The 23,884-nt window shown below is 44.0% G+C and overlaps 1 protein-coding gene across 1 annotated transcript; it reads right to left on the bottom strand.

Annotated features, from left to right (window-relative positions):
• Positions 1-3,163: 3,163 nt before the first annotated feature.
• Positions 3,164-14,385, bottom strand: LOC139409635 (nuclear receptor subfamily 6 group A member 1-A-like). Its single transcript, XM_071155056.1, has 9 exons — positions 14,349-14,385; positions 13,279-13,509; positions 9,658-9,713; positions 7,716-7,882; positions 6,722-6,949; positions 6,239-6,493; positions 5,852-5,973; positions 5,418-5,570; positions 3,164-4,910 (listed from the first exon to the last, which is right to left on the bottom strand). The coding sequence occupies exons 1-9, from the start codon at positions 14,383-14,385 to the stop codon at positions 4,774-4,776; spliced, it is 1,386 nt and encodes a 461-aa protein (XP_071011157.1). The 3' UTR covers positions 3,164-4,773.
• Positions 14,386-23,884: the final 9,499 nt, after the last annotated feature.

The raw sequence follows: 23,884 nt of genomic DNA, 5'->3' as shown, positions 1-23,884 counted from the left end.
TGACCCTTTGTTATTATTTCAAAGGATTGTAGCTTTAAGAAACAACATGTTACAGTAGAACATCACATCTTAACTTTTTAATTTCTCTGCCTGCAACTTTTTTAAACCCAGAACAACATAAACAAACAAAGCATTGTGCCCCCCTAAAACATGATATGACACCTGATATCACTGCAATTCAAAAGCCTTTCTTTTGATTGATACATTCTAGCAAAGAGAATGAGAAAAACGATGTTGACAAATACGTATTGAAAATAAGCGAGAGGTTGTTAGTCACCACTTCAATAAAGTGTATAATGGCTTTATGCATAAGACCCCAATAGTGTTCCCTCAAATAAAATAAAGTGTTGATTGTAACACAGCACAGCAGAGTAAAGAGTTATGAGCGTAAATGTAATTGTTTGTGTCAGAGGCAAAGGTGTTGTGATGATCTGGCCCTATTCTTTTTGACACTTAGTGGTTAGGGACCGTTACCACTTAAATTGAGCAAGATTAAAAAGGCACACACACACGCAGGTCAACAAAAATCTAACATGTCAACCATGAACCAAAGATGAGTTTCCCTGTCAATTTTAATCCCTGAGCTGCAGGATGCAATTGAGCAAGATTAAAAGGTATCTTCTCCAATTGAGCCAGATTAAAAGGTATCTTCTCCAATTGAGCAAGATTAAAAGGTATCTTCTCCAATTGAGCAAGATTAAAAGGTATCTTCTCCAATTGAGCAAGATTAAAAGGTATCTTCCCCAATTGAGCAAGATTAAAAGGTATCTTCTCCAATTGAGCAAGATTAAAAGATATCTTCTCCAATTGAGCAAGATTAAAAGGTATCTTCCCCAATTGAGCAAGATTAAAAGGTATCTTCTCCAATTGAGCAAGATTAAAAGGTATCTTCCCCAATTGAGCAAGATTAAAAGGTATCTTCTCCAATTGAGCAAGATTAAAAGATATCTTCTCCAATTGAGCAAGATTAAAAGATATCTTCCCCAATTGAGCAAGATTAAAAGATATCTTCCCCAATTGAGCAAGATTAAAATATATCTTCTCCAATTGAGCAAGATTAAAAGATATCTTCCCCAATTGAGCAAGATTAAAAGGTATCTTCTCCAATTGAGCAAGATTAAAATATATGTTCCTCAATTATAAAGCCAACATCCATTAAAACACACACCGGTCAACAAATATCAAACATGTCAACCATGAACCAAAGCAGAGCTTCCCTGTCAATTTGAATCCCTGAGCTGCAGGATGCCCCTTGAAAACTGGGCACCACTGACAGATAGCACCTACCTACAGGCCAACACATGCATCGCAAACCATGCATCTCCAAGATGTCTACCTTGTTTCTGGTAAATGACTGGGACAGAATACTAGTTATATCCCAAACCGGCTCTCACTTTTTCCCTACCAACTCACTCGGAGGACCCTCGTCACTTGACGAAACGAGAGTAAAGAGGGGCTCAATAAACCCATCAACTTTGGGACACACTCGTGACTTGAATGCAGCCCCAAGGTCTGTCAGAGGGCAATATTATTTTTGACGTCGTTTGCCCTCTGACGTCCCAGGGTGATCTGCCCAGATATGCTTGTGTCCCCCCTTGACTAGAAACGACATAAAACATCCTCCGTTTAGGCTGCAAATGTGACGATTTCCTCCTAGACTAACTTTAATGGCGAGCAGCCTTAAAGAAAACTGGGAATATATGCGTACCGTCTTAATTAAACAATTTTCCTCCACCATGCTAGGTTGCACCAGTCTGTTGTTTGCCCCTGTCTGAAGGCTGCATGCAACGTCCGGAAGTAGCATCATGGTGGTAGAAAATGGTGTTTTATTAAGACAGTATGCATATTTTCCCAGGTATTTTAGGGCTGCTCGCCATTAAAGTTAAGTTAAGTTTAGTTAAGTTAAGTTTAGTTAAGGAGGAAACCGACGCCTTTGCAGCATGACTGGAAGATGCTTTATGTAGCTGCTCATCGCGGGGTGACACGAGTGTATCACCGGCTGGGCTGACTGCGTCGACACCTAGAGGTAATACGACGTCAGGAAGAACTACTAAGGGTCTCGGCGTTAGCTTGAACGATGCAATTCCAGATCAACATTTAAATAATAAAACGGGCATGAAATTCAAAATGATACAATTCCTCGTTGTTTTACAATATAATGACCACAACAGTCAAACATTTAATTTGGGAGATGTTTCATATTTTACGTGTCAAGCATCAGAAACAGACACAAACAAATGCACATATATAATTAGGAACACTTGTCCACTCTTTTGTATGAAATTATGCAAACTCCTAACATTTCGCGGTGCTTCAAGTTGGCGCCTAGACCACTAGAGGGCGTAGTTCTTCCTGACGTCATATTACCTCTAGGTGTCGACGCATTCAGCCCAGCCGGTGATAGACTCCTGTCCCCCTCCCCGGATAGCACTTCCCTCTGGAGCCTGCAGCCTTTCTGGCTTGGTCGAAGTGGCTATAGAAGGGTCTAATTAGCCCCAACACCCTTGATCATTTCCACTCCCTCAGTTTTGGGACACTTATGCATATGGCAGAGGCACACGTGTATGTGCAAATGGCTGGCCAGGGGGGTGCGGTAAAGGGAGTGATTTGAGATTCAGCCACTGACTTAAAAAAAAAGAAAAATCCTAGTCACCTTCACTTCAAACAATCAAATCTAATTGATATGCAAAACATTCTTAGAAAACAACAAAATACATTCCAAGTAAATTACAAATGTTAAAAGTTGAATAAAAACAGACAAAAGCGGGACATTGAATAGATGTGATTAATTCATTTACGAATACGCATCAATTCCCAGTTTGTTCAAAGACGTGTGTATCCAAGATGTTGACAGAATGGCTACGAGAGGCACTTCTAGTCAAAATGCCAAAACTGGCTCCGACTGAGGACCTACAGCAAAACCATCAACTCTGGCACAGTCCCTTCACTTAAATCATTGTCTGGTGCAAATATGTAAACATTCAATAGATATAACACATATATTCAGTTGGATTTGGAATGCTTTGAAGGGGAGGGGTGCACTCCGTGGATCTGATGCCAGTTTGCCCTTACAACAACATTTATTTCTTTACAGTTCTGATGTAACACTTCTAACTGACTGAGTCTGGTCAATGCTGCACTTTGCTCAAAAAACATATTGTCCTTTTTTGCCTTGTTTGTAACACACCTGAGAATACAAGTGAATATGAGAATAACCACAGAGCCTTACATCAATTCAGAACCCAAATTGTGTCCTTATTAGTCCATTAAAATCGTATTCTATTCCATATAGTCCAAACACCCACACAAATACAACAACTCCCCTACAGAAAAAAAAGACCCCAAAAGACAAGACGGCTACTTACGACGTCCCCCAAAACCTACAACTACTAATACTAAACGCGCAATTCAACAAAGTGATCCTGAGTAACTTCTGAGTGCAGTACACCAAACTTCCGCCTTACCCTGTTTAGAACTCAACTTCTGACGAACTCGAGTGAGAAAATATCACAGAAAACATTAACTGGCAGCTGCAACATTTTTGTTGATGCACATGCAGACATAACAATCCCTGTGACCCTAGAGGTCACAGGTGGGATTTTGCTTTGAACATGTCTCTTGAAAGAGTAGAATGCACAACAACAATACTCTTGAACTATGGCTGAGCTTGCCACTATTGGCAGCATTTCACATCTATTTAAAAAAAAAACACACCCACACCCTGGGTTTTCAACAGTGTGCATATTGCACTTCTCGTCCTCCCAGGTATCTGGAGTAACTGGTACATCTCAGGAGAAGGTCGACTGGGACAGTAACACTTTACTGGCCTATCATCACCAATCCCAGAGTGGTCCTTCAGTTAATTCATTGATTGATCAAGAAATGCAATCTTCCATCGGAAAATCTTTCAAGTGTAGTTGGAAACATGAAAGATTCTCCTTCACTTCCACTTACCATTCCCCTTAAAAATACCCGTATCAATTTTGACTAAATGTAATTTCTACTCGCTAAAGGGCTTGAGTAGAAATGTAAATGAAAAAGAGGCTTGAATTTGCCGCCACTTTATGTTGACATTACTAGTGATGAGAAACAAGGCATCAGTGAAGGCAGCTTGGGACATCTCATCTGTCACTATTGGCAGACGTGTTGGAGTAGATATACCAATGCCAGCTGAGAAACCACACCACCCCCACCATGATAAATGTAACTAATCTTAAAAAGCTAAATGTATAGCATGTAGTATATATTAAAACTCAATTCAACTACACTTGGTAACTGAGTGTATCTTTAGAGACCTTTGGTAACAATCATTAACGCCACATAGATTTTTTTTAAACACATTGGGGAAGTATATCTCATGTACTTTACTGTAGCTGAGGATAGTACAAACATACCAAAGACTGCTGAAGTTATCTTTTCACTGACACAGGCATATGTCCACTGAAAACAAAACAAATACTTCCTGAGGTAGTCTTTCAGTTACAATAGCGTTTTCTAGTGGATCCCCAAACAAACAAAACACTTCCTGGAAATCTATACGAAAAATAGCTACCATGTTAACACTTCACATACTTGTAAACTGCACTTACACATCTGAACAATGCATTGGTTGTGCATTTCTTATTGCAGAGGCGTGTGCTCTGCGTAGATGAGAATACATTCAGATCTGTCGTGTAATAAATACATTTAGAAAAACAATTCTGTCACATTCACAAAAGAAAGAAGGGGGTCCCCCCCTCCTTCAGGTGAACGGTGGGTTTTGAGAGGCGTGGCTCAGTTGCCGGGGATGAGGCCTGTTGTCAGGCAGGTGGTGGTGCCTGCTCGGAGGGTGTTGGGGCTGAACTTGCAGGAGTGTAGGACGGCCTTAAACAGCAGGGGGAGCTGTTCCAACGGAACGTTCACTAGCTTCCCTGGAAGGAACGACCATTTACATTACATTTTACACATTAGTCATTTAGCATATGCTCTTATCCAGAGAGTGCATACATTTTCCATACAATTTGTTTTATTTTTGTACTGCACCATCAAAGACAGTAAGCACAGAAAACAACCTCTCTTAATCCACATCTATCCCCCAAGCAAATCCAATGGACATTGACGTGCACAGTATTCACAACCACAGATCTATTACAGTACATTATTTACCATACATTGGGGTGTATAATGTTTTCCCTTGATGACATCCTAAAATAGGATAGGATGAACTTTAACCTTAGACACACTGTGCTGTATACAAAATAAACACGGCACATAACATAGTACACACATTGCACATTACCCATGTCATACACACTGTACACGTTTCGTATAGCCATATGCATAATACATATTGCACACCTTACAGTGAAAATGGCTCAGTCGGAGCTGAAAAGGGTTTGCATTATAAGGTGAAAATTGAATGAACTGTATGTACTCACCGGCAATGTGGCGGATCTCAGGAAGGCACATCATGATCTCAGGGAAGCGTTTGGGCTGGTGAGGGTACTTGTACTCAGCTAGGTCCTGGCACACATACCAGTAGCGCTTGTTCAGCTTCTCCAGCTGAGAAACGTTGGTAAGCCCTCGGATATCTGCACAGAGGAGAGGGTTACGGATTATGACTAATACAGACGTCCCTTTAAAACAATAAAGTTGTGCTGCCTTCATTGCCAAGACTTGGTTTAATAAAATATGAATTAAATAGATACACACACACACAATAATATGCACAGTATCTACTGACATTTCAGATTATATTTCATAGGTTCCATTTTTTTTTTCCAGTGTAAAAATTAGCCCAGCACCCATTTTATCATCCCAGCCTTTTTTGGATTTTCCAACATATTTTAAAAAGTATGTAGAATTGACATACCTTGGGTGAGGAAGTTGATGGCTTTCATACAGGCATACTCCTCATTGCTAACCTTCAGCTGATTAAATTTGCGGAACAGGTATATCAGTCTCTCCATCACATCCATTCCATCTTCACTAAACCTGGCAGATGAGAGATAATCAATCAAAATCATTTGAAAGAATGGCTTAAGTTGCATTTAAAATACTTAATTAATGATATATCCCAGGACCGATATTTCTCAGCCAGATTAAGCTACAGGCCTAATCTGGCTCTGGGTAACCACCCTTCCTAATAGTCTCCCAAAAAGGCCAACCTTGAGCCAAGGCTATGGCAATGGAACCCATCCCCAGATCCATGTTACCAGACTCAAGAACCTAGAGACCTAAGATCCCAGGCTTATCTTACCCTTGCAGCTCGTAGTCAGAGGGTGAGTACTTGGTGGTGACGTTGGCCAGGTCCCCGAACATCTGGCCACTGTAGATGGTGAGGCTGGAGAGCAGGATGAGCTCCTGCCAAGTGGCACTGAGCAGCAGGGTGTAGTCCTCGATGGACAGCTCGCAGAAGAAGGGCAGCCGCTTGATCCAGGAGATCTGCCGAAACAGCAGCTCGTCTGCCAGCCGACAGAGCAAGGCAAACAGCTCCCCCTGGGTCACCCTGTACCTGGGGGACACATGGCAGACAGGGAGGTGTGAAGGTTAGGCATAACACAGTTTCTTCACACTCTAGAACCAAAGATAATGAATAAAAAGAGTGATTGATAGAACGTTTTTAGGAAAGATCAGACAAAACAAGACATCTGGGGTCAAGACTCCAAACCTTAAAAGTCTACCAAAAGAAAACGTCAAAAGCACAGTTCCCGACACAGATGTGTACACCGTGGGAACTCACCCATCTTCTATGAGCATGGGGGTCCCCAGGGGGGCCAGGTCCTCAGCTGCCACCAGTTGGGAGACCAGGGTCTGTGATTGGGAGTACAGGCTGCGGGCCAGGGTGGGCCTAAGGACTGACTGGGCATAACCAAAAAGGTGCGGCAGGAACTTGTAGTGTGAGGACACGGGCGTGCCCACGTACTGGTCCCGGTAGGTAGCAGTGTAGCTATTCATTTCCAGGGACTTGCTGCAAAGACACAAGCCAGGAAACCATTACGGAGTGAAGAACTGTTCTACTATAAATACTTATTACACTGTGCTTACAGAAATAATTACACAAGAATAATGGCACCATAATGTGAAGCGTGACAGAGTTTTCTACCAAATGTATATTTTTCTGGGCACAGTCAAGCATGAAAAAATCATGATAGAACTCTACGCTTTATCATGGAGACAGCGCCAGAGAGGACTGGGTTGCAGACAGAAAGCATCGACCCTGAGACAATCATGTTAAAGGACAGTATTTATCATTGTGGAATGGCAAGACTTCAGCAAAGGCAGAGGAATGAAAACTGTGTCCTCTGTTTCCGCGGCAACAAACCCAGGGAGAATCCAGTTGTGTGGAGCTTCAAATTCTCCCATAAATGTGCTTAGGAGTGAAATGTGGGTGACCTTACATTTTAACATGAGAGGAACCTTCACTCAATCGCATAACAACAACATTCAAAAAGCATTACTGGTACTGGTAGGCATGCAATGGAAAATTCAAAAGGTGTCATGAAGCTGAGGGGACAAACTAAAATGTATCTGTATTCGTTCATAGGAGATACGACTGCCAGATATAGGTCATTTTATTCAGAAATTAATTTAAAGATATTGAATTTGGCCACAAAATGTGGATGCATTTCACTCCTGGGGGAAGTCATAGTTACTCAGTCAGTGGTGTTTCTCGTTCAGTGCGCCAACCTTTAACTTTTGAGGTAATGGTCTGTACCCCTACTGCAACAGCTCACCTGGACGACAGGGTGGAGACCGGCGAGGGTTGGTTGCCCTCGGAGACACCATTGTCGGGGGAACTGTGGTCGCTGTCCCCGTTATTTCCCCAGGTGTGCTCTGGTAAACCAGCATCCTCCTTGAACTCCTGGCCTGTCATAATGCGCTCCATTTCTTCATTCGAAATCTATAGCAGAGAAGCGAGGGAAAAAAGGAGGGAGGGCAACAAGGAAGGAGGTAAGAGAAGAGAAAGCCTCTGTTCATTTTCTCTTGAGATTCAGTATGTCATGGGGTTATTGATTCAGATGCATTAGTCCCTGTACAAACAAAAGCCTGTTTGTCTGACGATAAGAAAAATGTTACACATTGGTCATTGTTAAGCTTCTTTATTCAGCTATGTAGCATACTAAACCCTGCTCATGAGAAATGACAAAGGTTTCATATAAATATTTTAAGAATGTTCCCGAGACGGTGGCGGGCAGCTTTTCTTTCACATATTATCAGTATACCCGTGAACAGTGGAATCAATATGTGGCTATGAGTGGATTTAAGATGGCAGGAGCTTCTTAGATTGGAGAAGAAAACAAGCTCCCACGGACATATCTCGCACTCGCTCTTGCACTCTTTGCCTCGGGAAGCGGGTGAACTTTTTCTCCGCCGCACAAGCGGTGCATTCCCATTATCTGTGTTTGAAAGGCGTCTGATTACTCAGTTGCAGCGCTATCGTTCACATCTGAGCAGAAGGGTGATTTAAGCCTAATGAGTTAACCCTATCTGCAATAATGAGGGACAGACTTGATTGTCTCGCAGGGCCTGAATCCAGCTTTGGAGCAAGGACACCGATATTGAGGCAATCGCTGGAATCAACTGAATGATTTTGCTCCTTGAAAGATGCTAGGCAGAGAATGTTATCTAAAACCATTCTGCAGATACTTTCCAGGCAAATAAAAAAAACAGAGGTATTTCAACTATTGCAAAATATCATGCAGGTACACTGTTCTAGTAAAGACTGACTTTTGCTGTCATTATTGTGTGGTTTTAAACATTTTGAGGTGAAAATGAAAGCCTACCTTACTGGTTCACAACAAGCCACAATAGCCAACAATTAAACATTTAAACATATTCAACTACATTTTTGTGGCCTGTTAAAAGATTTGGAAATGCAAAGCTACTGTTAAAATGGTCTGGTTTTCACCAATCAGATCTCATCAATCAAACCTTTGTGTTCGGCTACTCAGCTGCTTCCAGGGGCTTCTCTTTAAAAGTACACCTGGAAAATAGCCTCTTTTTTGTGATGAGTCTCAAAACGTTTTAGCAGTTTTTAGTTTTTGTAGCTTTTTGTAGCTGAACATAAAAAGGCTGAAATGTATGGAACATAAAATAAATAAATAGTTTGAAAATAAAGCACTTCAAGTCCATGTCGTACACAAATGTGGGCTCTGAATCAATTGGAGAGAGAATCATGTCCCTTTTCGAGTTGCCTGTAATGTGAGAAATATATTCTCTGAATACGCTTTACAAACAGAATGATGGAACTAAAAGTGTATTATATTGAGGTAAAAAACAGTCTCACACTGGGAGGAACCACAGGAGGTTGGTGGCACCTTAATTGGGGAGGACGGGCTCGTGGTAATGAATGTAGTGGAATCGGTGGAATGGTGTCAAATACATGAAACACATGGTTTCCAGGTGTTTGATGCCATTCCATTTTCTCTGTTCTGACCATTATTATGAGCCGTTCTCCCCTCAGCAGCCTCCACTGGGAGGAACATAGAAAACACGAACACCACAGTGCACAACCAAAGTCATTGAGGGCAACAGTGTCTGCGGTTTTCAGTATGGAGAAAACTTTTTGAAACCGAGAGAAAAAGGGAGGGACTACTTGAACTTGTCCAATAAGAACACAGATTTCTTCTTTTCTTTTGCTTAAACAGTAATAAATTGTAATAAATTGTGACATACCTCGACAGGTCCAATGCTCTTATTCCTTCCCCCTGGCATTCCATCCTCTCTGATTGCTGTGGAAAGACACACAGACAGAACTTAGAAAGCCCATTCTGAAAATCTGTAAATGCATTTCACATCTTCCAAAACCATTTTAAAATAGACTAGTTGAAAGAAAAAAGATGGTGACAGGAGGGTTGGAGTTGGGTTCAGCAACTCAACATAGGATGACTGGAAGTTTTTTACTGTTGAGGGAGATGTGGAAGGCTGTAGAATCTGAGCTGTGAGATTTGTGGAAGGGACGTGGCACCCTCTAATGGTGAGAAAAGGCATCAGCGTTTTAACTGGTCTGAACTGGATTAAACAGAAATAGAAGGATACCCTAAAGAGCATATGATTGACATCAATTGAGTTGCGTGATGAATTAACAGTTGAATGGTGTGTGTGTGTGTGTGTGTACATGTGTCTAAACATTTGAATTTGAAAAACATAGAACACAGAAGCCCTCTCTTCTCCGTCTTTCTGTTGCCCTCCTCCCTACACGTCACACATAAACACATGTCTAACTGACTACTTCCAGCTGAGAGACAGGGTCCATCTCAGCTGACAGACAAGGTAAAGGAGCAGGTTTCAACCTGTTTTTTCAGTCACTCGCATACATAAGGCTGCAAACGCTTGGTGATGTAGATGTGGTGGCCACTGGTCAGGCTTTGTGGATCTGACTAAGGTCCTTAGCACTATTCTGATTGTGTGAAATGGAGCATTGGTGGGTGTGATCTCAGAAGCGGCCACAGGGAGGCAGTGGAGGCACACTCTCGAGTTCAGCTCAAGCCACTAAGCATTTTGCACGTGGAATGCTGCAGTTGTTTGACACTGTTGTGGAGACCAGCCATGCTATTGGTTCAAATTCATTCTTTGGAGAATTAATGGTGGACCATTCCTTCGCCAAAGTGCACACTCTAAAGAGAACAGCTACGAGGGGGGTGCACTACGAGGATGGTGTACCACAAGGGGGTGGACTTGCTACCCGTCACCCCTCATCAAATAAACCCATTAGTTTACGGTTAGACCAAGAGAAAATGACATCTGTGTACTTCAAGTTCATAGACACATATTTGGCAGTGACTACACACTCTAATTGGATTATCTGCATATTGCTTAAGGTGCTTCATTCACCATGCTTGGAAGTGTACATCTACTGGTCTTACGAATCAGATAACGCTTCTCGTTTCTCTCCAGCCACTGCCTGGGGGCCATTGATTAACCAGCTGTTTCAGGCCTCCCTCGTACTCCCTCCTTTCCTTCTCCACTTAGGTGTGGCAAATCGAAAGGCAATATTTATCAATGACTTTGCATATCGAGACATCAAAGCAAAGGATTTCTCCTCCTCTTCTCGGGTTTCGACACAGCACGTTCTTATCTTTTGGAATATCGAGGATCAGAGAGTGTAAGTAGAGGTAGAACATGGAACGGGAGAGAGTACTCGTGTTTCCCCAGAGGGCTTATCGGAATGGGAAAGTAAGTTGTTTCATGGCGCGGCGAGGGTGAAATTGTGATTCGGGACAGCAGTGTGTCATATCTTCTCTGCTGCCCCATTATTATTTTAAAAATTACCTTTATTTAACTAGGCAAGTCAGTTAAGAACAAATTCTTATTTACAGTGACGGCCTACCCCGGCCAAACCCTAACGACGCTGTCATATTAATGGAGCATCACACTAACTGATGGCTAATGACACCAGTGACTTTATTCAGTGTCCTCTGGATGAAGAATGGAACGCATGTGTATGGTTCATTCTCTTTAATAATATGCAGTTTTAGTAGACATTTATCCAACGCGACTTACGGTTCAATCTAATATTCAGTACATGTGGCCCATATGGAAATCAAACTCACAAGCCTGGTGTTTTAAGCACCATGCTCCAACGAACTGAACCCTCACAACCGCTTGAAAATCTGCCTTGTTTCATCTTTTTGGGAGCATTGACATTATCTGAACAGTAAGTGTATCATAAAAATGAAGTGCCGTAACGAGAGAGAGAGAGAGAGGTAGAGAGAGAGCGAGGTAGAGAGAGAGCGAGGTAGAGAGAGAGCGAGGTAGAGAGAGAGCGAGGTAGAGATAGAGCGAGGTAGAGCGAGAGCGAGGTAGAGCGAGAGCGAGGTAGAGCGAGGTAGAGCGAGAGCGAGGTAGAGCGAGGTAGAGCGAGAGCGAGGTAGAGCGAGAGCGAGGTAGAGCGAGAGCGAGGTAGAGCGAGAGCGAGGTAGAGCGAGGTAGAGCGAGAGCGAGGTAGAGCGAGAGCGAGGTAGAGCGAGGTAGAGCGAGAGAGGTAGAGAGAGAGAGGTAGAGAGAGAGAGGTAGAGAGAGAGAGGTAGAGAGAGAGGTAGAGAGAGAGAGGTAGAGAGAGAGAGGTAGAGAGAGAGAGAGGTAGAGAGAGAGAGAGGTAGAGAGAGAGAGAGAAGTAGAGAGAGAGAGAGGTAGAGAGAGAGAGAGGTAGAGAGAGAGAGAGGTAGAGAGAGAGAGAGGTAGAGAGAGAGAGAGGTAGAGAGGTAGAGAGAGAGAGAGAGAGGTAGAGAGAGGTAGAGAGAGAGAGAGAGAGGTAGAGAGAGGTAGAGAGAGAGAGAGAGAGAGAGAGAGAGAGAGAGAGAGAGAGAGAGAGAGAGAGAGAGAGAGAAGAATAAAGAGGGCGGTATGACAAGCAGTGTCTAACTATGAACGTGATGTCATCTTAAGTTACAAGGGAGATAAGACAGTAGGGTGAGGCAAGATGGGGTGACAGGGGTCCAGATCCATCCAATCACCCAAATAGACTCTGACCAGAACTGACAACAACGGCTCTACCAGAATGCATTGGGGCTAGATCTATCAGAGGTAACTGCCAACCTTAATCATCGTCATCATCATCCTCTCCAACCCTCCAATCTTCCCTCTTTGAGAAGGTATCCAGTGTCATATTCATTAGTGCACACGGAAGGGAACACGAAAATATTGTTTGTTATTGGAGAAAGTCAGGTCGTCCCTCTGTGTTTCAGTCTGTTTTCTTTAGTTTGGTGCCTAATGAACAGAACCCAGGTGTAATCTCCATGTGAGGTCCAATTCCAAACTCCTTTCCTCCCTGTTGTTACCTCTCTGTATCTGTCTCTCTCTATTTACCTCTACCTCTCCGTCGATCTCTTTATCTTAATCTCTCTGTGGTTTTGGGGCCTGTCACTCATCGATACCGGCACGCTGTCTTTCTCTTTGGCGTTTGATGAGGAGAATGTTTCGAGAGGGCTACAGCTGCTCCCTGCACAGCAGCTGTAGCCCTCGGCCGTTTGAACTACAGCTGACAGAGCGCTACGTGGGATAAGGATAAAGCCCTCAGGATGTGGGGCTAAACACTCATTTGAGAGGGATTTGTGCTGAAAGATGTTCAATGCGGTATATTCATTGCAGAAGCAGAGTGGTTCTGGAGGTAGTTGGAGTCATTACTCAGAAGTTATGAGCAATACTTCGATGACAGTCACAGTGACAATAAGTATGAATACTGTATAACCTTAGCAGAGGTCAGCTAGTTTAAACTAGCTTAGCACCGTATAGTGATTTCACCTTTCCTGAAACCTTCAGTAACTTTTGGCCATTTTCCTACTCTTCCCCACGTACCTTTGCGGTTCATGCCCATCTGTAGGCACTTGAGCAGGCGGCAGTACTGGCAGCGGTTGCGTTGCTTGCGTGACATCTCACAGTTCTTGTCACGGCTGCAGCGGTAGACGCGCTTGTTGCAGATGCTGCGCTTGAAGAAGCCCTTGCAGCCCTCGCAGGAGATGATGCCATAGTGCAGGCCCGTCGCACGGTCGCCACAGATGAGGCACAAGCGCGGGTCAGCCTGATCATCTGAGAGACAGAAAAGACCGAAAGAGAGCAAAGAAGAAAAGGAAAGAAAATATTTTTAAAAAAGAAAGGATGAAAGAAGAAAAAAGGAGAGATATAGAAAACATAAGGGGAGAAGATTTATTCACAGTTCCGTATCAGTCATGCATAACGTAAATTATGTAAATACAAGGTCAATCATTCACTCCATGGGATCACTGCCACATCCCTAATCTTGTACTGAGCAAATAAAGTTACATATCTTTGAGACATGAATGTATAGTCATTACAGTACAAAGCCCTCTTGGTGATTGCTCATCCATATATTCTTATTCCATTCCTTTACTTAGATTTGTGTGTATTAGGTATTTGTTGGGGAATTGTTAGATTACTTGTTAGATATTGCTGCACTGTCAGAACTACACTCGCAATAACATCTGCTAACCATGTGTATGTGACCAACAACATCTGCTAACCATGTGTATGTGACCAATAACATTTGATGACTACCATTGTTCTTTTCAAGCAAAGACTTTGTTTGAACATAAAACCATATTGTCAAAAGCCTACGGTTCAAATAAATGGTCTGAGTATTTGCATCCCTTAGCGCAGTAAAAAAAAAAAAAAGTTTTTAAAAGAAACATTAAAACCACCTTTTAATTTCTCTCATTACTCTCATTATAGTGAGTAGGACATTCCTAATTCTGTCCCTGCCACACCAGCACAACATCTTCCCTCTCTGCACATGCTCTCGCTCGCACATCCTCCATTTTGTGTCAGCCGTATGTAGCAGAATGGCTGCGAGCGCTGGGAGCTGTCATGTCAGATAGGGCGACCGCAGCCGTCCGGAGCCTCCTGCATACCGACAGAATTAGCCTGAGAGGCCGGCTTGAGCACCATGCCGCCTGGCATCTGATCTCACCACGCCGCCTGGCATCTAATCTCACCACGCCGCCTGGCATCTGATCTCACCACGCCGCCTGGCATCTGATCTCACCACGCCGCCTGGCATCTGATCTCACCACGCCGCCAGGCATCTGATCTCACCATGCCGCCTGGCATCTGATCTCACCATGCCGCCTGGCATCTGATCTCACCATGCCGCCTGGCATCTGATCTCACCATGCCGCCTGGCATCTGATCTCACCATGCCGCCTGGCATCTGATCTCACCATGCCCATGGACTTGGGTTGTTATGCTTGGGAACATGAGGCATGAGTGAGGAGGATAGGTATGAGGAACAAAGCAGACCGGACCAGAGCAGACCGGACCAGAGCGGACCGGACCAGAGCGGACGACCGGACCAGAGCAGACGACAGGACCAGACCAGACAGGACTAGAGCAGACCAGACAGGACCAGAGCAGACCAGACAGGACCAGACCAGACAACACCAGACCAGACCAGGCATGACCAGACAGGACCAGACCAGACAGGACCAGAGCGGAACAGACCAGACAGGACCAGACCAGAGCAGACCAGACCGGACCAGAGCAGACGACCGGACCAGAGCAGACGACAGGACCAGACCAGACAGGACTAGAGCAGACCAGACAGGACCAGAGCAGACCAGACAGGACCAGACCAGACAACACCAGACCAGACCAGGCATGACCAGACAGGACCAGACCAGACAGGACCAGAGCGGAACAGACCAGACAGGACCAGACCAGAGCAGACCAGACCGGACCAGAGCAGACGACCGGACCAGAGCAGACGACAGGACCAGAGCAGACGACAGGACCAGACCAGACAGGACTAGAGCAGGCCAGACAGGACCAGAGCAGACCAGACAGGACCAGACCAGACAACACCAGACCAGACCAGGCATGACCAGACAGGACCAGACCAGACAGGACCAGAGCGGAACAGACCAGACAGGACCAGACCAGAGCAGACCAGACAGGACCAGACCAGAGCAGACCAGACAGGACCAGAGCAGACCAGACCAGAGCGGAACAGACCAGACAGGACCAGACCAGAGCAGACAGGACCAGAGCGGAACAGACCAGACAGGACCAGAGCAGACCAGACAGGACCAGAGCAGACCAGACAGGACAGGACAGGACCAGACAGGACCTGAGGAGACCGGACCAGAGCAGACCAGACCAGTTGTTTCATACAGGTACAAGTTACTGCTGACCTAAAAAAATATTTAAGTTATCTTCTATAATTTTTCCCTCCTTTTCCCTACCACACAATACAAGATGTCTGTTTGAGGGTAGGGCAACCATTGAGTTTCCCCAGCCCAGGACCACTGAAGGCTTTATTCATGCACACACAAGTATGCCGAGGGCCTGTGATTCCCACTGTACTAAAATATATGCGGCCACACTCATTATGCAAATAGGAGCTGGTTAACATGTTATAGGCGAGGAGCGGAGGGGTTTGGTGGAGGGCGAGGGACGGAGATGGGTTTGGTGGAGCGCGAGGGGCAGAAATGGGTTTGGTGGAGGGTGAGGGCGGAGGGCGAGAGGCGGAGATGGGTGAGGGGAGGAGGGTGAGGGGCGGAAACGGGTTTGGTGGAGGGCGAGGGGCGGAAATGGGTTTGGTGGAGGGCGAGGGGCGGAGATGGGTTTGGTGGGGGGCGGAGATGGGTTTGGTGGAGGGAGAGGGGCGGAGGGGGTTTGGTGGAGGGCGAGGGGCGGAGGGGGTTTGGTGGAGGGCGAGGGGCGGAGAGGGTTTGGTGGAGGGCATGAGGAGAGTAAATGGGGAACACATGCAAGGTATGGTTTTTGTGTGTACATTTGCATTTGAGTAATTTAGCAGATGCTCTTATCCAGCGCGACTTAGTGAGTGCATACATTTTTCATATTGGTCTCCCGTGTGTAGAAATGAGGTAAGGAGGATTGGGAGAGGAAGTGGGAGCAGGAATGAATTGTACGAATGAGCGCGCATGTTAAAACAGACGCTTGGTCGAGACAAACTGTTTCTTTTTTTTTTTTTTAGGGGGTAGATCAGATGTAATACTGCAGATAAATTGTCTTCCATCAATGTAATTGTCTGCATCATTTCTAATCCCCCATATATTTTTTTTGTAAATATATACACTACCATTCAAAAGCTTGGGGTCACTTAGAAATACTCCTTATTTTTGAAAGAAAGGCACATTTTTTGTCCATTGAAATAAAATTGATCAGAAATACAGTGTAGACATTGTTAATGTTGTAAATGACTATTGTAGCTGAAAACGGCAGATTTTTATTAGAATATCTACATAGGCGTACAGAGGCCCATTTTCAGCAACCATCACTCCTGTGTTCCAATGGCACGTTGTGTTAGCTAATTCAAGTTTATAATTTTAGAAGGCTAATTGATCGTTAGAAAACCCTTCTGCAATTATGTTAGCACAGCTGAAAACTGTTCTTCTGATTTAAAGAATCTTCTTCTTTAGACTAGTTGAGTATCTGGAGCATCAGCATTTGGGTTCGATTACAGGCTCAAAATGGCCTCGTCAGTCTATTCTTCTTCTGAGAAATGAAGGCTACACTATGCGAGAAATTGCCATTAAACTGAAGATCTGGTACAATGCTGTGGACTACTCCCACAGAACAGCGCAAACTAGCTCTAACCAGTATAGAAAGAGGAGTGGGAGGCCCCGGTGCACAAGAGGAAGGCCAGCATACTGGGGTAGCCTCTTCACTGTTGACGTTGAGACGGGTGTTTTGCGGGTACTATTTAATGAAGCTGCCAGTTGAGGACTTGTGAGGCGTCTGTTTCTCAAACTAGACACTCTAATGTACTTGTCCTCTTGCTCAGTTGTGCCTCCCACTCCTCTACACTGTATTTCTGATAAATGTAATGTTATTTTAATGGACAAAAAATGTGCTTTTCTTTCAAAAACAAGGACATTTCTAAGTGAACCCAAACTTTTGAACAGTAGTGTGTGTGTGTGTGTGTGTGTGTGTGTGTGTGTGTGTGTGTGTGTGTATATATACAGTGAGGGAAAAAAGTATTTGATCCCCTGCAGATTTTTGTACGTTTGCCCACTGACAAAGAAATTATCAGTCTATCATTTTAATGGTAGGTTTATTTGAACAGTAAGAGACAGAATAACAACAACAAAATCCAGAAAAACGCATGTTAAAAATGTTATAAATTAATTTGCATTTTAATGAGGGAAATAAGTATTTGACCCCCTCTCAATCAGAAAGATTTCTGGCTCCCAGGTGTCTTTTATACAGGTAACGAGCTGAGATTAGGAGCACACTCTTAAAGGGAGTGCTCCTAATCTCAGTTTGTTACCTGTATAAAAGACACCTGTCCACAGAAGAAATCAATCAATCAGATTCCAAACTCTCCATCATGGCCAAGACCAAAGAGCTCTTCAAGGATGTCAGGGACAAGATTGTAGACCTACACAAGGCTGGAATGGTCTACAAGACCATCGCCAAGCAGCTTGGTGAGAAGGTGACAACAGTTGGTGCGATTATTCGCAAATGGAAGAAACACTAAAGAACTGTCAATCTCCCTCGACCTGGGGCTCCATGCAAGATCTCACCTCGTGGAGTTGCAATGCCATGAGAACGGTGAGGAATCAGCCCAGAACTACACAGGAGGATCTTGTCGATGATCAAGGCAGCTGGGACGATTGTCACCAAGAAAACAATTGGTAACACACTACGCCGTGAAGGACTGAAATCCTGCAGCGCCCGCAAGGTCCTCCTGCTCAAGAAAGCACATATACATGCCCGTCTGAAGTTTGCCAATGAACATCTGAATGATTCAGAGGACAACTGGGTGAAAGTCAGATGGTCAGATGAGACCAAAATGGAGCTCTTTGGCATCAACTCAACTCGCCGTGTTTCGAGGAGAAGGAATGCTGCCTATGACCCAAAGAACACCTTCCCCACCGTCAAACATGGAGGTGGAAACATTTGGCTTTGGGGGTGTTTTTCTGCTAAGGGTACAGGACAACTTCACCACATCAAAGGGACGATGGACAGGGCCATGTACCGTCAAATCTTGGGTGAGAACCTCCTTCCCTCAGCCAGGGCATTGAAAATGGGTTGTGGATGGGTATTCCAGCATGACAATGACCCAAAACACACGGCCAAGGCAACAAAGGAGTGGCTCAAGAAGAAGCACATTAAGGTCCTGGAGTGGCTTAGTCAGTCTCCAGATCTTACTCCCATAGACAATCTGTGGAGGGAGCTGAAGGTTCGAGTTGCCAAACGTCAGCCTCAAAACCTTAATGACTTGGAGAAGATCTGCAAAGAAGAGTGGGACAATGATGTGTGCAAACCTGGTGGCCAACTACAAGAAACGTCTGACCTCTGATTGCCAACAAGGGTTTTGCCACCAAGTACTAAGTCATGTTTTGCAGAGGGGTCAAATACTTATTTCCCACATTAAAATGCAAATGAATTTATACAAATTTTCTGGATTTTGTTGTTGTTATCCTCTCACTGTTCAAATAAACCTACCATTAAAATTATAGATGGATAATTTCTTTGTCAGTGGGCAAACGTACAAAATCAGCAGGGGATCAAATACTTTTTCCCCCTCACTGTATATATATATATATATATATATATATATATATATATTAGATATTTTCCCCTAACCCTACCACCCCTCCCCTAATTGGAGTAAAGTAATGGACAACACCACTTAGGCTTCTACTTCCAGCTTATACATACTATATAAAATATTTTGTCTCAACTGTTAACGAACTTAAACTACACTACCTCGCAAAGACCTCCAAACAGGATTCTTCACAGAAGGGGTCTCAAACTCAGTGGGTGCCATTCTGTATTTGCATCTGTCACAGACCCCCCCCCCCCCCCCCCCCCGCCCCACTAAGATTTAAATCCGACACTTTGGATAAATGGCCTAAGGATAAGTTGTTTGTAACTGGTATCCTGTTGATAGTAAGTCTTTGCTATATTTCTGGGACCACAAAGTGAGTCAAGCTCCTTGGGAGTTTGAACCCCTACCCTCTATCTGTATTGGCATCCTACGGGGCACTGGCAGTGCCAACCTCTGTTGGAGTTTTTCAGAGCGAGCATGAGTCCCTCCAACCAGGTCAAAACCACTTCAGTACCATCATCCACCCAGATAGAATGGTTTGAGCCTGAAATCGCCTGACATTTCACCCTATCAGGAGATCTGAGGGAAAAAACAGAATATGACACTTAAAAGTTCCTGAAAATCAGCTGTGAAGGATTTCATATCGGAGTCATTTCTCAATTATAGTTCCCACTGCTTCAGTAATGGGATGAGGTGCATTGACAAGCATTTACAAGATGCTAGGGACAAGTAAACACATTGACCTAGATTTACTAGCTACAGCAATGGAGATGACAAAACAACGTAATGTATAGCAACGTTACTTTGATTTTGGGTCTATTTTTCGACACCGACAACAAAGTATTGATATTTATTCGCCAATAAACAAGCTCCATTGTAAGTCTGAAAATGGGCCATTTTCCTATTCAGCGCCTGTTTGTGATAATCTCCTCTAGTCTTCTAAATAAGGGGTGATTTAGCTGCAGTGCGCATCATCATTGGCAATCTCCACTCACCAAAGAGGCTGTGTGTGTGTTTTTTTGTTTGTGTGAGTGTGTGCGTATGTTTGTGTGCATATACTGCTCTCCATTCGCAATCAGCTTCAACACCTACCACTTTTTGTTGCTATCTGTAGCTGATACCCAGCTATGGATCTCCATTTTACAGTACTGTATGTACAAGCGGAGGAGAAGCAGGTTGAGAGAATATAAAATAGACAGGAAAGATAGTTGTGTTAGTTGGCTTCAAGCGTCAGTCAACTTATATTAGAGATCTCTCTGAGCTGTGTGAACTACAGTATGTGTGAAGTGTGTGTGTGTCTGTGTGTTTGTGCCACACACATCATATTAACTGAGAGGAGCAGTTCACACTTCGGGATGAGAGGGGAAGCCCGTTGCGGAGGAAATAGATGCGCTTGTAAAATCTTAAATGGCATAATCCCCCAACCTTCCTCCACCGTCTAAATCCTCTGAGCACGGCTGGGGAATTAAGCACAGGCCTTCTGCCCCTTTCTTCTCTGCCGGCACATCAGGCTGGCAGGAGTATTAGCTCTGTCAAAAATCCACCACAGTACCAACCCCCAAAACACACACACACACGCACGTACGCATGTACAGTACCAATGAAAAGTTTGGACACACCTACTCATTCAAGGGTTTTTCTTTATTTTTACTTTTTTCTACATTGTAGAATAGTAGTGAATACATCAAAACTATGAAATAGTAACCAAAAGAGTGTTCAAAAATTCAAAATATATTTTTGATTCTTCAAAGTATCCGCCCTTTGCCTTGATGACGGCTTTGCACACTCTTGGCATTCTCTCAACCAGCTTCACCTGGAATGCTTTTCTAACAGTCTTGGAGTTCCCACATATGCTGAGCACTTGTTGGCTGCTTTTCCTTCCCTCTACGGTCCAATTAATCCCAAACCATTTCAATATGGTTGAGGTCGGGTGATTGTGGAGGCCAGGTCATCTGATGCAGCACTCTTGGTCAAGTTGGACTGACCAAAGGACAGATTTTCACCGGTCTAATGCCCATTTCTCGTGTTTCTTGGCCCAAGCAAGTCTCTTCCTCTTATTGGTGTCCTTTGGTAGTGGCTTCTTTGCAGATATTCATCCATGAAGGCCTGATTCACAAAGTCTCCTCTGAACAGTGGATGTTGTGATGGGTCTGTTACTTGAACTCTGTGAAGCATTTATTTGCGCTGCAATTTCTGAGGCTGGTAACTGAAATGAACGAAAGAGATAGAGATAGACAGAGATGGGGAAAGAGGTAGAGATAGACAGAGATGGTGAAAGAGGTAGCGATAGACAGAGATGGTGAAAGAGGTAGCGATAGACAGAGATGGTGAAAGAGGTAGCGATAGACAGAGATGGTGAAAGAGGTAGCGATAGACAGAGATGGTGAAAGAGGTAGCGATAGACAGAGATGGGGAAAGAGGTAGAGATAGACAGAGGGGGGCATGATAGAAAGCGATAGACAGAGATGGGGAAAGAGGTAGAGATAGACACACATGGGCATGGCCTCAGCTGCACTGCTAAGGGCCCAACACACCCGGAACTATGTCCTATGGCATGGCCTTAATAGAAACACAGTGATGGGGAGGAAAACCACTTTACACACACACACACACACACACACACAACAGCGCATGCACACACACGCACATCCACCCATGCAAACACAAAAAGACACAATTTGCTGAAGTGTGTGTTTTGTGAAAGCTGAAGTTGGTAGCTATCTTCGACATCATGGTCTTTTTTATAGCTCTTTCCCGTTTGCCCTGTCAGTCTGGGTTTCTTTAGCTAATGTCCAACGCAAAGGACAAAAAACATTTATAAGCCTCTGGGAAATACTCCTGGACCACCTGAAGGCACCACAGACTCTGGGCTCCTTTAAAAACTGGTCTAAATACTCTTCTCTTTAGGAAGGCCTACAGTTGATTTACCTGCGTTCCTTATTGTCCCCGTCCCTTGTCAGATGCGTTCTTTGTGTCAGTAGCCCGGTCTAGTTGTGTCCTCTGTCTTCCTCTTGTTTTTATTATTTTAAATGCACTCACTGTAGCACTTTAAATGAAAAGTGGATTATAAATTAATTGTATATAAATTATTATTATAAACCGCTTGAAAAAAATGTATGCTATTATAAAGTGTTATAACATTCTGGTAATCTCTCTTGCGTTGGATGTCAGCGTGAAGCCCCCTACACCGGAATGCAGCTTCCTGATCAGATAGCAATGACCTCCCCAGTCATCATTTGGTCCATGCCTTAGTACCATGGAAGACAACTGCTGGTGCTAGAGAGAGAAGGCGGGACTCCCTAAAAACGTCACTTTGATACAGCTACGACTTTTCACAGCAGGTTAGGAGAATTGATGTAGCAGGTTAGGAGAATTGATGTAGCAGGTTAGGATAATTGATGTAGCAGGTTAAGATAATTAGGAAAATGTGCTTTTATACTGTTATGAAGTTACTTGTATTGAAGTGGCGTGTTTTTAGGGCATCCCAGCGAAATCTCTGGCCTGTGACCTCGGTCTCAATCCCCACCATTCACTAAGTATAGGGGCCTAATGCAACATTGTTCTGCCATCAAGTTGTATGTGTTTGCAGTGAGAATGGGCCTTGGAAGGCAAAATCCAAATGCTACATCAATTGTAATCAATAGGAGCTGCAATGCTCAAGGAAAGGCAACATATACTCCATACCGTTTTACCCCACAATCCAAGGATTGTAACTGGGACCTGGTGGATAGAAAGAATGAGTGAGAAAGAGAGAACGTCAGATAGATAGAGAGAATTCTAAATTCTAGAGACTGAGCGAAAGAGAGAGCGAGAGCGAAAGCGAGCGAGAGTGAGAGTGAAAGAGAAAAAGAACATTCTAGAGACCGAGCGAATGAGGGACAGCGAGGGAGAGAAATAAAGGGGGATGTAAGAGAAAGGAGCGAGCTGGAGAGTGAGAGACTCACCAGAGTGGCATTATGTTCATGTACCAAAAGCTATTAGCATGGTGGGAATGTGGACTGCAAAGCCTCTCAAAGATATGTTAAAAAAAGTGAAGAGAGGAGCTTTTTGAAAGCCCCAAAGGTATTACCATTTAAATTGACTGGGTTTAGGTTTGGTCCTTTGTGGGGAGGAAGGGGGAGGTGCGAGGTTGAGGAGCAAGGGCGGCCATACTGTACGACAACAATAGCTATACTTGCTAGTTAGTTTCACACACCGATTTGTCCAGTGCTGGACTTGGGCAGGAGCTCATCGGAGCCGAGTACCGGCACGTCAAATTTTCTACTGCTTGAGCTCCTGTTCCTCTGACAGAATATTTGCTCAAAGTATTGTGTAGCTCCTGATCCTCTGACAGAATATTAGCTCAAAGTATTGTGTAGCTCCTGTTCCTCTGACAGAATATTAGCTCAAAGTATTGTGTAGCTCCTGTTCCTCTGACAGAATATTAGCTCAAAGTATTGTGTAGCTCCTGTTCCTCTGACAGAATATTAGCTCAAAGTATTGTGTAGCTCCTGTTCCTCTGACAGAATATTAGCTCAAAGTATTGTGTAGCTCCTGTTCCTCTGACATAATATTAGCTCAAAGTATTGTGTAGCTCCTGTTCCTCTGACAGAATATTAGCTCAAAGTATTGTGTAGCTCCTGCACCTAAATATAAAAAGTACCGGTACCCAAAATGAGTACCGGCTCCTTTTGCAGTCCAAGTCAAGGACTAGATTTGCCAGGGCTAACCTTTCGATGACAATAAGGACAGAGAGGTTACTGAATTTCACCAATGCGTGTGCATTTGACTTTTCAAGCACATGACACTTCGCATTTTTCCCCAGCATGTTTGGTGCACATTCAATGAACATTGGCTTGGTGAACTGATTCTTGCCACATTTCATAATTT

The sequence above is a fragment of the Oncorhynchus clarkii genome, chromosome 5 (assembly GCF_045791955.1).
Source record: "Oncorhynchus clarkii lewisi isolate Uvic-CL-2024 chromosome 5, UVic_Ocla_1.0, whole genome shotgun sequence".
NCBI classification, from domain to species: domain Eukaryota; kingdom Metazoa; phylum Chordata; class Actinopteri; order Salmoniformes; family Salmonidae; genus Oncorhynchus; species Oncorhynchus clarkii.
Note: the sequence above shows the minus strand (reverse complement) of the source record. Positions and strands in the feature narration are given on the sequence as shown.